The sequence below is a fragment of the Microcaecilia unicolor genome, chromosome 5 (assembly GCF_901765095.1).
Source record: "Microcaecilia unicolor chromosome 5, aMicUni1.1, whole genome shotgun sequence".
NCBI lineage: Eukaryota > Metazoa > Chordata > Amphibia > Gymnophiona > Siphonopidae > Microcaecilia > Microcaecilia unicolor.
In genome coordinates, this window is record NC_044035.1 from 133,414,432 (window position 1) to 133,431,098 (window position 16,667).

At 41.4% G+C, this 16,667-nt stretch overlaps 2 protein-coding genes across 2 annotated transcripts in view; one reads left to right on the forward strand and one right to left on the reverse strand.

Moving 5' to 3' along the window:
- Window positions 1-9,122, reverse strand: part of SHLD2 (shieldin complex subunit 2) — a 129,279-nt gene extending 120,157 nt beyond the window's left edge. Inside the window, 2 exon segments of the mRNA XM_030203299.1 lie at window positions 8,052-8,254; window positions 9,070-9,122. The gene's annotated coding sequence lies outside the window, so the exon portion shown is untranslated.
- Window positions 9,123-9,210: 88 nt separating this feature from the next.
- GLUD1 (glutamate dehydrogenase 1) overlaps window positions 9,211-16,667 on the forward strand; it is a 135,932-nt gene continuing 128,475 nt past the window's right edge. Inside the window, exon 1 of the mRNA XM_030203300.1 lies at window positions 9,211-9,792. Coding sequence (XP_030059160.1) covers window positions 9,396-9,792 — 397 coding nt within the window. The 5' untranslated portion in view covers window positions 9,211-9,395. The remainder of the gene's footprint in view (window positions 9,793-16,667) is intronic.

Below are 16,667 nucleotides of genomic sequence, written 5' to 3' on the forward strand. Positions count from 1 at the left end.
GCTTTCCCACACATGGCAGGCTCAATGCAGCTTACATAGTAACAATATAAAGAATTACAAAGTAATTACTACATTTTAATTCAAATACCATTCAGTACTTAGCTTTATGAAAAGCTCCTTGAATGCAAGTAAATCCCGATGTCATATCACGTTTCATTACTGTAGATAGGACTGAATGGGCCCCAGGCAGAAAAATTAATAGATGATCTAACGGTCACACTGATTCCCTCACAGGTTTTCTGCTTTTGATATACCTAAAAAAATTATTACTAACAGTTTTTGCCTCTGCAGAAAGTTTATCTTCATATTCTTTTTAGCCACCTTTATCACTGCTTTGCATTGAACTTACATTAAAAATATAAGAGTACTACTACTTAACATTTCTAGAGCGCTACTAGGGTTACGCAGCACTGTACAGTTTAGCAAAGAAGGACAGTCCCTGCTCAAAGGAGCTTACAATCTAAAGGACAAAATGTCAAGTTGGGGCAGTGTAGATTTCCTGAATAGAGGTATGGTGGTTAGGTGCTGAAGGCGACATTGAAGAGGTGGGATCTGAGTAAGGATTTGAAGATGGGCAGGGAGGGGGCCTGGCGAAGGGGCTCAGAGAGTTTATTCCAAGCATGGGGTGAGGCGAGGCAGAAAGGGCGGAGCCTGGAGTTGGCGATGGTGGAGAAGGGTACTGCAAGGAGGGATTTGTCTTGAGAGCGGATGTTACGGGTAGGAATGTAGGGGGAGATGAGGGTAGAGAGGTAGGGAGGGGCTGCAGATCGAGTGCATTTGTAGGTTAGCAGGAGAAGCTTGAACTGTATGCAGTACCTAATTGGAAGCCAGTGAAGTGACTTGAGGAGAGGGGTGATATGAGTGTATCGGTTCAGGCAGAAGATAAGGCATAATGGGTCAGACCAATGGTCCATCTAGCCCAGTATCCTGTTTCCAACAGTGGCCAAATCATGGCAACATTCCATGCTACAAAATCCCAGGAGAAGTAGTTGCTTTCCCATGTCCGTTTCAATAGAAAGGCTATGGACTTTTCCTCCAGTAATTTGTCCAAACCTTTTTAAAGCCCAGATACACTAATCTCTGTTACCATATCCTTCGGCAAAGAGTTCCAGAGCGTAACTATTTGTTGTGTGAAAAAATATTTCCTCCTATTTGTTTTAAAACTATTTCCATGTAATTTCCTTGAGTGTCCCCTAGTCTTTCTACCATTGGAACGAGTAAAAAATCAATTTAATTCTACACCACTCAAGATTTTGTAGACCTCAATCATATCTCCCCTCATCTGTCTCATTTCCAAAATGAAAAGCCCTAATCTCTTTAGCCTTTCCTCATACGAGAGTAGTTCCATTCCCTTCATCATTTTGGTCACTCTTCTTTGAACCTTTTCGAATTCCGCCATATCTTTTTTCAGATACGGCGACCAGAACTGAACACCATACTTAAGTTGTGGTCGCACCATGGAGCGATACAGAGGCATTATGGTATTTTCGGTCTAACCATCCCTTTCCTAATAATTCCTAGTGTCCTGTTTGCTTTTTTGGCCGCTGCCACACACTGAGCAGAAGATTACAGCATATTATCTACAGTGACAACTAGATCTTTTCCTTGAGTGCTGACCCCCCCAAAGTGGACCCTAGCATCACTTTGCATTTGTCCACATTAAATTCTATCTGCCATTTGCATGCTCAGTCTTCCAGTTTCCTAAGGTCTTCCTGCAATATTTCACAGTCCGCAAGTGTTGTAACAACCTTGAGTAGTTTTATGTTATCTGTAAATTTAATCACCTCACTTGTCGTTCCAATTTCCATATTATTTATAAATATGTTAAACAGCACCGGTCCCAGTACTGATCCCTGCAGCACTCCACTATTCACCCTCCTTCATTGAGAGAAATGACCATTTAACCCTACCCTCTGTCTTCTGTCCAATAACCAATTCCTTATCTACCCCAGAACATTGCTTCCTATCCCACGACTCATTTTGTCAGGAGTTTCTCATGAAGAACATCATCAAAAGCTTTCTGAAAATCTAGATACACTACATCAATCGGCTCACCTTTATGCACGTTTATTCACGCCTTCAAAGAAATGAAGCAAATAATTGGTGAGGCAAGACTTCCCTTGGCTGTACCCATGCTGACTCTATCCCATTAGACCATGTTTGTCTATGTGTTCTGTAATTTTATTCTTTATAATAGTTTTCACTATTTTGCCTGGCACCGACATCAGGTTACCGGTCTGCAAATTCCCAGATCACCCCTGGAACCCTTTTTGCCAGTGCTTAAGCTGCTTCTTTTTATTTGGATCCTTTTTCTATTTTTTTTTTATGTTCTTTTGGCTCCAATAGCCTCTTTCACTTCACCTTTTAACCATGCTAGCTGTCACTTGCTCTTCTTTCAACTGGGTTTAAAGACATTCCTTTTTCAAGATGCATACTCCAATACTGGCTGCTGTGGACCCGACCTCTTTCCTGTAATGCTGATTAACCCTGCTCTGTCCTATTGCATTTGTAGTTCCTTTCACCGTTTTATTATATAGTACATTTGTGAACCACCCATATAGCGTGTATTGTTGGTGCAGTATATTAAATATAAACTTGAAACTTTTATTGATATGTGAAATACATCTGGTTAGGCCAAGACAGTATTTCTAAACTATGTCCACCTGATTTCGGGGGTCCTCTTATTACAGCTTAGTGCACACTAAATGCTAAGAAGCCCATAAGTACAAAATGGGCTTCTTAGTGTTTAGAATGTGCTAAGCTTTTGTAAAAAGTCCTAACCTTTGAGACTGCTCCTTTTAGCAGCTTCTTTAACCATTTTCCTCATATTATCATAGTTGCCATTTCAAAATGTTGATACAGTACAATTCTTTAGTGCTGTCACTCCAGTTATTAACTCAAATTTGGTCATGTTATGATCAGTGTTTCCCAGCGGGCCCAATACCATTACCTGTTGCATTCCACTAAGGACTAAAGATTATGTAAAATAGCCCCTCATCTTGTCAGTTTCGAGAAGCACTCTTGTGATAGCACAGTTTGTTTTATTCTGTAACCTATGGGTTAATCTCAATTGTGAGTGTTGACGCTTATTAGACTCAATCATATGTTGACAAACTATATACACTGACCCATTTGAAATGACCTTTTTTCAACCTCCCCTATATTAACTGTATCCTGATAGTATGTATGGATCAGATAATCTCTTACATTTTTTTTCTCCTTTGGAAAGCAAAACGGGGTTTATCCTGAAACTCCGAATGAATTTTCAGAACTTCCCAATGTTGCAAAATAATTTTTTTGATCATATTTGCCTGTAGACAATAGGGCAGAACATGTGTGATGCTTGATTCATGATGACTTTGCCTATGATTTATTAAAGTATCCTGATGTATATATTTTGCACTTTTAACAGCTTTATTAATAAGTACACCATGATATGATTTTTGGTCAGATCTATTTTTTTTATCTCAACAGTCTTTACTACTTTAAAATCCTGTTTCGAACATAAATGCCATAGCCTTAAAGATTTCCACTTTACCCAACATTTTACCTATACCACATCCCAGTGATGGTGAATGTGTCTTGCACATATTGGAGTGCAAAGAACTTTTGTATTCTGTTTAGAGAGAACTGAAGTGCTTAGAAAATCCACCAGTTTTGTGGTTTGTTTTGAACCCAGTAAACCTGGGATTGCTATTGCCAAATGCACAGTATCTAATTGTACCCAGCAGACCTAAACTTTGAGGGTTGTGTTAAAGCTCACAACGTCCGAGCAATATTGATGGCCCAACTATTGTTGACCTCTGTGAAGATATATAAAGCTGTAGTATGGATTCACATCCCAATATTATCTGGATAGGGATTCTTGATGAGAAGTTAAAATTTGGTCAGTCTGTCCTACACAATGTTTTGAGTTTTAGAATACAAGTAGGGCCTTTTTTTTAGGTTGTCTTTTTTTTGTGGGGGTGGGTGGTCAAAAGGACCCCCCCAAAACTGAAAAAGGCCTGTTGCCAAAAAGGACATGTTTGTTGACTTCCTATTGGCAGTCTGTTTTTGATTCCTCATTTTGTAATGAGGACTTACTGTTCCACCTATCCTTGGAATGAGTGCAGTTACTTATAGCAGGTGTCAAGCTCCATCTCTGGCTGTCTTCAAATCTAAGCTAAAAGCCCACCTTTTTGATGCTGCATTTAACTCCGAACCCTTATTTTATCATCCTCACCTTAATATTTCCTTATCTCTTGTCTGTCCTGCTTGTCCTAATTAGATTGTAAGCTCTGTCGAGCAGGGTCTGTCTCTTCATGTTCAAGTGTACAGCGCTGCGTACGTCTAGTAGCGCTATAGAAATGTCAAGTAGTAGTAGTAGTAGTAAGCAGTCATTTGATTTGTCTAGGAATTTCACCTCCCTAGCACTTCCTGACTTTTATACAGCCAATACTGGGTAATTGAAATCAGCAAAATAAAAAAAGGAGTAAGAAACAAACTTCAGAAAATCATACAAAACTATGTTTCTTATTAATATACATAAGCCAGGCTACCATGGAAGACTTATCATCTAAATAGCAAAAATAAGTGGAGAACAAAAAAAAAAAAGATCTGTGTGCTGAACACCAGTCTTAATAAAACAAGGTTAACAGCTAACCACAACAGGTCTAACAAAAGCTCCACTTAAAATATAAACATATCCAGCCTTTCAACAGTATAGCTGTTCCCTGTTTTTTCATAAGTTTGACTGTTCCAATAATGGTGTAATCTGACAAACTAACGAGTAGAAAATCAACTGGACCAGATGGTATTTATCCCAGAATACTGATAGAATTGAAAATAAACTTGCAGAACTATTGTTAGAAATATGTAATTTATTTTTAAAATCAAGCATGGTACCAGAAGATTGGAGAGTGACCAATGTAATACCGATTTTTAAAAAAGGTTCCAGAGGTGATCTGGAAAATAGACCGATGAGCTCGTTGGTGCCGGGCAAAATCGTAGAGACTATTATAAAAAAAATGGAATGGGAAGATTGGAGGGTGACCAATGAAATGCCGATTTTTAAAAAAGGTTCCAGAGGTGATCCGGGAAATTATAGACCGGTGAGCCTGATGTTGATGCCAGGCAAAATGGTAGTGACTATTATACAGAACAAAATTACTGAGCATATTCAAAAACATGGACTTAGTGAAGGGAAATCTTGCCTGACCAATCTACTACATTTCTTTGAAGGGGTGAACAAACATGTGGCTAAAGGTGAGCCGGTCGACTTTGGGGCTCATTTTCAAAGCACTTAGCCTCCCAAAGTTCCATAGAAACCTATGGAACTTAGCTTCCCAAAGTGCTTTGAAAATATGCCTCATTGTGTACCTGGATTTTCAAAAGCTATTTGACAAAGTACCTCATGAAAGACTCCAGAGGAAACTGGAGAGTCATGGGATAGAAGGTAGTATTCTAGTGTGGATTAAAAACTAGTTAAAAGATAGAAAACACAGAGTAGGGTTAAATGGTCAGTATTCTCAATGGAGAAAAGTAGATAGTGGGGGGTCCCCAGGGGTCTATGCTGGGACCACTGCTTTTTAACATGTTTATAAATGATCTAAAAGATGGGAGTAACTAGTGAGGTAGACACAAAGTTTTTCAAAGTTCTTAAATCACAAGAGGATTGAGAAAAATTAAAGAGGTCCTTATGAGACTGGGCATCCAAATGGCAGATGATGTTTAACGTGAAAAAGTGCAAAGTGATGCATGTGGGAAAGAAGAACCTGAACTATAGCTACATAATGCAAAGGATCCACATTAGGAGTCACTGACCAAGAAAGGGATCAAGGCATCGTCGTTGATAATACTTTGAAACCCTCTGCTCAGTGTGCAGCGGCGGCTAAGAAAGCAAATAGAATGTTAAGTATTATTAGGAAAGGAATGAAAAACAAAAATGAGGACTTTATAATGCCCTTGCATTGCTCCATGGTGCACCCGCACCTCGAATATTGTGTGCATTTCTAGTCACTGCATCTCAAAAACAATATAGTGGAATTAGAAAACGTACAGAGAAGGGTGATGAAAACGATAAAGGGGATGGGACAACTTCCCTATGAGGAAAGGCTAAAGTGGCTAGGGCCCTTCAGCTTGGAGAAAAGACGGTTGAGGGGAGAAATGATAGAGGTCTATAACATAATGAGCAGAGTGGAACGGGTAGATATGAATCGTTTGTTTACTCTTTCCAAAAATACTAGGACTAGGGGTAGGGTTACCATATTTGCGGAAACAAAAAAAAGAGGACAGAAAAAAAGTGAACACACATCGAAGTGACTTGCTTACAGTACAGCAGTAGACATTCTACTTTTCAAGAACTTCTGGATTTGAGTTCGACTGAGTCTGAGCCTAACTGTACTTATCATAAGAGTGCACATCCCTTTGTCTGGCTTCTGAAATACGAGTGCAAGTCTTTGCATGACATATGATTAAAATCATGCTGCACGAAGAAAATTCCTTTGACAGATTCAACCAGCAGGGGAGCAGAGAGGGGATCAGCAATGCCTTTTTCTCTCTGTAGCACCCCCACATGTCCAGACTGACTAATAAGCCAAAGATGGTTTTTCTCATTATGTGGGTAGGTGTGTTGGTCATAGGCACATTAAAGAAAAAGAGGTCATTTCCCTAAAAATTAAAAATCCTGGAGGACATATCTGAAGATGTCCAAAAAGAAGACATAAAGAGGCATATTTTCAAAGCACTTTGGGAGGCTAAGTTCCATAGGTTTCTATGGAACTTTGGGAGGCTAAGTGCTTTGAAAATGAGCCTGATGGTAACCCTAACTAGGGGGCATGCAATGAAGCTACAAAGTAGTAAATTTAAAACAAATCAGAGAAAATATTTCTTCATTGAACATGTAATTAAACTTTGGAATTTGTTTGCCAGAGAATGTAGTAAAAGCAGGTAGCTTAGCGAGATTTTAAAAAGATTTGTATGGCTTCCTAAAAGAAAAGTCCAAATGCCATTATTAAATGGATTTAGGGAAAAAGCCACTGTTTATTTTTAGGATAAACAATTGTGCCTGTGCTCTGTCGAGCATCAAAGATATAACAAAATGTTTAAACACACATGAATACAAGTGTATTGTTGCTTCTTCAGCTTGTTGAAAGTGGAGTAGTCTCATATATAACACACGATAAAAATTGTTTGATTTTTCACCCAATAACTGGGTGTATTATCAGTGTGTATTGTCTAATCATTGACTTAACCTCCACCAACCTTTACTAATCTTATATGTAAAGATAGCATATAGAAAAATAGAAAGGTATCTTTACATATAAGATTAGTAAAGGTTGGTGGAGGTTAAGTCAATGATTAGACAATACACACTGATAATACACCCAGTTATTGGGTGAAAAATCAAACAATATTTATCGTGTGTTATATATGAGACTACTCCACTTTCAACAAGCTGAAGAAGCAACAATACACTTGTATTCATGTGTGTTTAAACATTTTGTTATATTTTTAGGATAAGCAGCATAAAATGTATTGTACTGTTTTGGGATCTTGCCAGGTACTTGTAACCTAGATTGGCCACTGTTAGAAACTGGATGCTGGGCTTGAAGGACCTTTGGTCTGTCCCAGTATGGAAATACTTATGTTGGTCAAAATATTGCAAAGTCCAAATACCCAAGCCCCTACTACTCCCCTCTCTAAGCTGAAAATCCACTTACCTTACCCTCCTCACACCACTGGAGAAAGAAAGAAAGAAAAAAAAGCTGTAATCTAGTTCCACCTAACTATAAACATGATGGACATAGGCAGCAGAATGGAATGGGCCAATGACGCCATTACCCCACCAATATTTTTCCCACCACCGCATCTGCAACTAGAAAGCTCAGAGAAAGGGCCAGAGACAGATTTGTTTTGCTCCCCCAACCAAAAAGGTGTTCACTGCCCATGATCACAGAAGCACTTCAAAAGTTACTCTCTTTCTGCTACCATTGTACTAACCCGTACAGTTTAACACAACTACATTCAGAAAAAACCGATCACTTCCCTATCCACATACTCCTCCTACCTACCTCTATTGAAGAGTTCTTCAGTTCCAAGTCTTCTTCTTTTGTTTTAGTCTGTATCCAGACTAGCGTCGCCACCCACCAACCGCTCCCTGATTGGTTGGTCTGTAGCACGTGAGGTGCTAAATCTTCGCTTGCTGCTCCTTTAAAAAGGATGTACTACAACTTGAACGTTATAGCCAGCCAGATAGGTTGGTGAGAAGTTGAATCTGAAAAAGAAAAATAGGAAACGCTGTTAAAAAAAAAAAAAAAAAAAAAAAAAAAGATTAAAATGCTCATGGTAGTTTGCATATATGACAAAAATAAAAGACGATATAATCCCGGTTCCAACATAGTCACAAGTGTTTTTGTAAGTTGTTGTACTTAGTATTTTAATGCATCTTCTACATATATTTTAAATGTTATTAAATAACTCTATATACTATCAGATCTCAGATGTTACGCAGTTTTAGGGGTTAGAGCGGTAAATGGTTACCCATACCCTTTAGTTTTGCTTCCAAATACAATACTTGACTTGTATTTTTTTAAGAGGCTTTTGTCATTGTCGGAGGTTTTTTTTTTGGGTGGGGGGCATTGTGTAGTATATAATTTCATGCAGAACAGCAGACTCGTGTATGAATTGGGTCGCTTCAAAGCAGTAGGTTACGGTAACATTTGAGCCTGGCTATTCACTTTGCAGGCGAATAGAACTTGGGCTTCCCGGAAGAACAGTACGTCAGAGCTCGTGCTTGAGAGAGATCGGTTACGTTCTTTTTTTCAGAATACTAGAACGGAAGAAATGAGGCTCGTACAACATAAAAAGAAACAATACGCAGCATATGAACGTTTTAAATCAGCTTTTTGTTGACATAATTTCACAAACGTTCCTAACTAAAGTGTAATCAGTAAAATATACCGCTCAGTTGCCATGCAGCAGCTTCTACATGTGAATTTTGATTTCTTCATTACCGCATAAAAAAGTCTTTAGTGAACAGTTTTCAAACATTTGTAAATGTCCATACATCCGCAGTTTGTCACCACCCACCCCTCTTAACACGACTCTTCGAGCTACGTGCACGAGCTCCGCTTATGCGTCTCCAGCCGCCTCCTGCTGCCCTGCCTAGGCGAACAGAGGGGAGGCGCGCTTGGACTGCGTACATGTCTCGCGCCACCCGCATGTCCTTATAAAGGTGGTGGCGGCCCGCAAGCATTCTCTCTCTCTCCCGGGGAACTAGTTTTCCTGTATTCAAGTGTGCTAGTGGTGGGTGCACGGACTCCCGGTTCCTTCAGTTGCCGCCTTATTTTGCTGATAGACGCACCCTTTTACATAAACATATTCTATCCTTGGAAGCCTGTAAGCCCTTGCTTACCATGTACCGCTACTTAGGCGAGTTACTGTCCCGGGGCGGTGGCGTCCTGAGCTCGGGGACCATTGACTCTGCTCTGCCAACCACAACAGTGCTGTTCCGCGCGCGGCGCCACTACAGCGAGGCCGTGGACCGGGAGGACGACCCCAACTTCTTCAAGATGGTGGAGGGCTTCTTCGACCGCGGCGCCAGCATTGTGGAAGATAAATTGGTGGAGGACTTGCGGACCCGCGAGACGGAGGAGCAGAAGCGGCACCGGGTACGCGGCATCCTGCGCATCATCAAGCCCTGCAATCACGTCCTGAGTGTCAGTTTTCCTCTTAAACGAGATAACGGCGAGTGGGAAATGATCGAGGGCTACCGAGCGCAGCACAGTCAGCACCGTACGCCCTGCAAGGGAGGTGAGGCGATAAGTATCAGGCGGGCCACTGCCCTGGGCCGTGATATCCCCGCAGCTGCACTGTTAAAACACTGCATGATAGCAACTTTTTGAAGGGAAGTAATAGGGCCCGGCCTGCAGGCATCACCCCCAAGAAAATGAGTCATATCACACATTCTAGATCCTGAAGCAGTGTTGTTAGTGGTGGTACTGAAACATAGTTTGATCTAATGTATTGGAAGTGAGAGAGCCTTCACAATTTTTGCCAACTTTCTTATCCCTATTTTCTACAACTATGCCCGTAAGGTATATAAATAATGTATTAGTTAAGGTGACTCACTGTCATATTTTTAATGCAAGACTTTTAGCTACTTAAGAAACTTTTATGCTTATGGTTCAGTGTTCTTCAACTGTAGTGTTTTCGCTTCTCAACTGTTTGATATTAATAGGCTGTTGTTCAAACATTAGGGAAGAATAATGATGAACTCCTGGATGTAGAGAGCCCTAGAGGCATATTTTCAAAGCACTTAGCCTTTCCAAAGTTCCATAGAAACCTGTGGAACTTTGGAAGGCTAAGTGCTTTGAAAATATGCCTCCTAGTGTCCGTATGTTGTGGAAGTATCAGTCCAAAATAACAATACCTAGAAAGAAGAGTGTAAGACATTTTGTATGGACCGTTTTATAATAACGGAAATAAAAGTATGCATTCCTTTATATCAAAGAAGTAGTATGCTCATTTGTCACTTAAGTGGATCTGGTAGTTATACTTTTGTTGAAAATGCCCACAGATGAAAAGTTTGGTTCCAAAGCGATGCACATTTTTCTAAATATAGAAACGTCAAACTTTGACAGAATGCAGAGTGGACTATCGGGCCAGAATAAGTTAATATAATTTTAATACCTGTGTCTTGCCTGTAACTCTGGATTAATAGATTACCTTCTATACTACCGTTATCTATCTACTGCTGGTTGTACATGACAAGCACCTTACTTTTCATAAAAAGATTTTATAAAAATAAAATGCTTTTTACAGTGATTGCCTGATCTAGGTGACAGCATGAATAGCGTTTCTGGGTGACTGCTTCCCTACCCTCACACCTGTTTTATAAATTGTAGTACATGTATTCAGCTTCTATTGTAGCTGCTTTAGATGAGCTTGTACTTGTCTGGTTCTATAGTTCTAATGTAAGTCTAGTTTGTTTGTTTTTACTTTTGCTGCAGTTTTTCTAGTCAAGTTAGTCCCTTCCCAATCCCCTCCCATTCTCTCATTGTGATTGGTTGAGTACATCCTTTAAGTGTACACAGCAAGCATTTTATTTCCTAAATTCTTAGCTTTAAGTATGCTAAACACATGTTCCAAACATTGAGTTAAAATATTTTTTACCAGTTCTTATAATTAAAAAAAAAATAACTTTAACTTTTGACACTGAACTTGAGAATGGCACTAACAGTGCTTAATGTAGAACAGTGTGCTAAATGGCAAGAAATGTGTGGAAACACTTTTACATATACTGATCAAACAGTATATGTACAGATCGGATCTGACGAAGAAGGGCAACCTTCGAAAGCTAATCAAGAAATGTATTAAGTTATGTCCAATAAAAAAGGTATCATCTTATTTTCTTTTCCATGTTTTATTTTGTTTGATTTCTATTGATAACCTTAAGAGTGGACTAACACGGCCACCACACTCCTCTACATATACTGATAAAAGTAAGAAACATAAACTTGGATGATTTTCTAAACAGGTTGCTGATACAGGGTACATCAGAAAAGGACAGGGAATAGTGACTGGGGAAAGGCTGACAAAAGCTATAAAATTAATTCAAAGACACAAGAAAAAAATACCTGATGAATGAAGTTTAGGGGTAGAAATTGCAAGACAAGTGAAAAGGACTACAGTGTGTTGAAGGCATTAAGGATAGAAAACAGAAGGAGCAGGTCTGACTGTGAGTAATATAGAAAGGGCTTTCCTGTTAGGATTTGCTGTCTACTCCCAGGTGACATGGACTGGGCACTTAGATCATTGATGGAGGAAGACCATGGTTGTCAAGAAATGCCTGTTGCAGAAGAGTATTTACCATGCAATTTATTATTCACTTATTTAAACTTTTTAAATCTGCCTACAACTAAGTGGAGTACATAAATACACGTATAAAACAGTAAACAAACAAAACCGTCCATACTCTGTCCACTTCAGAGCTGTTAACCCCATGCTTTGAGAAACCAGAGGGTTTTCAATCTGTTTCTAAACTGTTCCATATTCCTGCATAACCTCAAATACCAGGGGGGGGGGGGGGGGGGGACTGACCATTCAGGTAACTGAGCAGTGCCCAAGGGCCCAGAGGCTTCTCCCGGTTGCCCTTGCCCGCTGCTGTACAGTACAGCTGCCCTAGTGGTCTTGTGGCCACCGCTGCAAACTACAGCTGCCTTGACGAAGTGACTATTCTCCCTGCCGCTGCCTGTGTCAGCTCTGCGGTTTAAAATGGTGGCCACAAACTCTCGCAAGACTACCGTAAGAGGTCGCAGACGCCATTTTAAACTGTGGAGCCGCTGCGGGCCGCAGCAGCATGGAAGAAGGTGGGAAAGGGGAGTCAGAAGAACACGCTGGGCATGAGGAGGATAGAAGGGGAGATTGGAGGACATGCTGGACATGGAGGAAGGTAAGGGCTGCAGGGGCAGCTGTAGCACATTGGGCGGGGTCAGTCCACCCCTGTCAGATATCCAGGTAGTCCGTTCCATATTATAAGCCCAGCAATTGAAAAAGCTGCTGCACGTGTTTCAGCATACTTCACAGATTTCACTTTACTGTTAGAAAGTTACATAATCAAGAGTGCAAGGCCCTGGCAGGGCAATAAACAGAAATTACCTGCTTGAAATACCATGGGATCTAGTCTGAATATAGAATTTGATTAATCAGTCTCACAGTCTTATATTGCACCTGAGAGGCAATTGGTAGCCAGTGCAAAGTTTTAATTATTGGAGACATGCTCAAACCTTAACACTCCTCCCAATAATCTGGCTGCAGCTGCACCATTCTGGATACTCAGCGATGCTTGCATCTTTATAGAGTGTCATGAAACGCCTAGCACCAATCTGGGGCTAACCCTGCGGCCACTTAGAGCGTCTGCACCTGGGCATGTGCTCTACTCGAGCACTCTCCACCCTGCTGACTAGGTCCCACTTTCCTCTGGGCCAGTCTCCCACTCTCAAGGTATTCCCTGGTGATTTCTAGAACACTGGGGCCACACTCCCAGGGGTCCCACAGTTCCTAGAAAGCTCCCACAGACCCAAAACATAAAACACCAGGATTCTTAATCAGTCCAGAACAACAGAGCCAATAAACTAACAGGTTTAATGTCACAGTAGAACAGTGAACACTTGAAAAACCAGATGAAAAAGTACAGCAAGCAATAACAGATAACCAAAACAAGAATCAACTTTAAAACTATCTAAATCTTGTTAGTACCTGGATAGCATCTGGGGAATTTCAGGAAATTAACTGCTCACAAGTCTTGAACAGGGTCTCAGGACAGAGATGTTTCTCTTCTGTCAGGGCCGTGCCTAGGGTCTCTGGCGCCCCCCCTGCAGACTATCAGTTGGCGGCAGCGGTGGCCCCCCCCCCCCTGTGAAAATGATCGCTCACCACTTGCCACACTGACAGGAATTGTCAGCAATATTCTTAGAAACAAATTGCTATACATTGCAAAATAAGATAGCAGATGTAAATTCTCAAAGTGGACATATTCCAAACACTAAAATGAAAATAAAATGATTTTTTTTCTACCTTTGTTGTCTGGTGACTTTCTTTTTCTGATCATACTGGCCCAGTATCTGATTCTGCTGCTATCTGTCCTCTTAACTCCGTTTCCAGGGCTTCCTTTCCATTTATTTCTTTCCTTTCCTCCTTTCTTCTTCATTTCTGGTCCTCAACTTCTGCCTATTTTCTTCATCCATGTGCAGTTTTTCTCCTCTCTTCCTTTTCCCTCATTTCATCTTCTTCATTTCTGGTCCTCAACTTCTGCCTATTTTCTTCATCCATGTGCAGTTTTTCTCCTCTCTTCCTTTTCCCTCATTTCATCTTCTTCATTTCTGGTCCTCAACTTCTGCCTATTTTCTTCATCCATGTGCAGTTTTTCTCCTCTCTTCCTTTTCCCTCATTTCATCTCCTTCATCTCTCTTCCCTCCCCTCTATGTCCAGCAATTTCTCCTCTCTCCCTGAGCCCTGCCCTCCCAATCCATGCTCATCCATGCTCCTCTGTCCCCTGCCCCCTCCATTCATCCTTTTCCAACAATTCCCCTCTCTCCCTGAGCCCTGCCCTCCCAATCCATGCCCATCCATGCTCCTCTGTCCCCTGCCCCCTCCATTCATCCCTATCCAGCAATTTCCCTCTCTCCCTGAGCCCTGCCCTGCAATCCATATCCATCCATGCCCATCTGTACCCTCCATTCATCCCTATCCAGCAATTCCCCTCTCCCTGCCCTCCCAATCCATGCCCATCCATGCTCCTCTGTCCCCTGCCCCCTCCATTCATCCTTTTCCAGCAATTCCCCTCTCTCCCTTCCATGACCCCCCCCTCGCATCCATGCTCCTCTCTCTCCCAAGTCCCAGCCTGGCCCGCCCTCTTCTCCCCCCCCCCCTTCGCATCCATGCCCCCCCCCTCGCATCCGTGCTGTCGTTTCTCCCCTGCCCTCCCGCTCCCATTGTTCAACTGCCCACCCTCTTCTCTCCTCCCAACATCCCTTTTCTTTTTAAATTAACCTCCGTGGCGGCAGTTCCGGCAGCGCAGCGTCAGGGAAGGAGGCGGCGCTCCCGACGTCTAGCCTTCCCTTCGCTGTGCTCCGCCTTCTTCTGACATCATCCTTGACGTCAGAAGAAGGCGGAACACAGCGAAGGGAAGGCTAGACATCGGGAGCGCCGCCTCCTTCCCTGACGCTGCGCTGCCGGAACCGCCGCCACGGAGGTAAATTTAAAAAGAAAAAAAAAGAAACGGGATGTTTGGGGAGGGCGAGCGAGGTGAGCATGGTGCGGCGGCGCCCCCCAGAGGGAAGTGCCCCCCTGCCATGCTTACCTCGCTTACCGGATTAGCACGGCCCTGTCTTCTGTACCCCCAAGCTGAGACTTGGGAAAATCCAGTACCTCCTGGCTAGATCTGAACTCCAGGGCCAATCAGAGCCCGGGACACCAGCTTTGAAAGTATCTGGCCAATAGTACTGCAGATTGCCTTTCATCAAGCTTAATCTGAAAAAGAAAGCGTTTTCTGCAACAGCTTTAAAACGGAAAACAAACACCATCTGCTGGCCAATTATCTGAAAAAGAAAGCGTTTTCTGCAACAGCTTTAAAACGGAAAACAAACACCATCTGCTGGCCAATTAGGAGAAATATACTTCATTAAATTATTGATACAATTCACAGGCTTGAAAACCCATTGGTTCACCACATAGAGGAATTAGCGAAACTGACTATAGAGAAGACATTGGTACAGAGTATTCAGTGAACTTCCAAGGTTAGGTTCTAGTATCTCCTTTGAGAGATAGGGATGGAACCAGAGGTCAGGGAGAGGGCAGACCATCTCTACATTTAAAATGTAATCTGGAGGCTGGTTAATACAAGCCAGACCTATCTGTTGGAATGATTGCCTCATTTCATGCAAATCTGATCACTTTGGGTCACCAGAGAATTAGATCAGAGATAAATAATGGATGTGCATTGATTTTTTTTTTTTTTTAAGCAAAACTCCAGACACTGTTCTACACAGGAGATTCATAAATAGGTCAGGCCACTAGTTATTGGTTTGAGTTTGTAACTTGTTAAAAACTGGGTGATGGACAGGAAGAGTAATAGATGGGAATTAACCTTTCCCTTTTATATTATCAGTGGCATGCATCAGGGTTCAAGTCTTGGAGTAGGTGGAATGTAATTTAATATTTTAATGATATTGCAAAGTGGTTGATAGATTTCCCCCCCCCCCCTTTTTTTTCCAGATATCTGCAGTCAGTTAGATGATCCAGATGGATCTGAAAATGTTTATAGGAAGCTTGAGGTGTAACAGCTAAAATTTTTAATGCAAAAAAGTAATGGTGTATGCAGGGTGCAAAAATCCTTTGGGCAGTTTACGAGAGTGGTGCACTGTTGTACACCAGTCAAGAAAGGATCTGATGATTGAAAATGATTTTCAAGGTAGAAAAACAGTGCCACAAAACTATGAGAGCTTCTAAAACTAAAGTGAAGAATGTGATTGTTGGGACGTAATCTGGAATACCCAGTTGTAGAGATTTCATTTATATATCGATATAGAATGAAAATTGGAAAAAGTTATAAGCTTGCAAGCTTTGTGAAGAGATCTAAATATATGTGATAACATTCTAGAGAGAGGTGAAAGATGTAACATTCTAATACCTCAAAGGCATAAATATACCGATGAGCCTTTTGCTTGGAAGGGAAGTTCTAGAACACTCATATGAAGCTTGAAAAGAGTGGGTTTAGTAATAAAATATTTTTTTTCTCAGAAAGATTGGCGATTTCATGATAGTTTCCCACTGAAGAGAACGGAAGCTGAAAAAGTAATAGAAAAGCACCTCCTGCCTGATATTGACATTAGCGTGGGGCAAGCCCAATGGGTCATTTTGTGAGGATAAAGCCCTAAAACTGAGTAGTACTGCATGACGGATGGGCAGAGTAGATGGACTTTATGGCTACTTGCCATCATCTGTTCTTGTTCTAAATACAGGGTTTCTTTGTATTTGGCATGTAGCCTAGCATTAGCATCCAGGATAATTTGATTTAAGTATTACTCATGCTACTGGAATATACTAGTAAAGCGTGGGATTGATAGCTGTTTTGAGCAAATATACTCTGAAGTTATGTGGGAGGATTGAAGATCTGGGTACAGTAG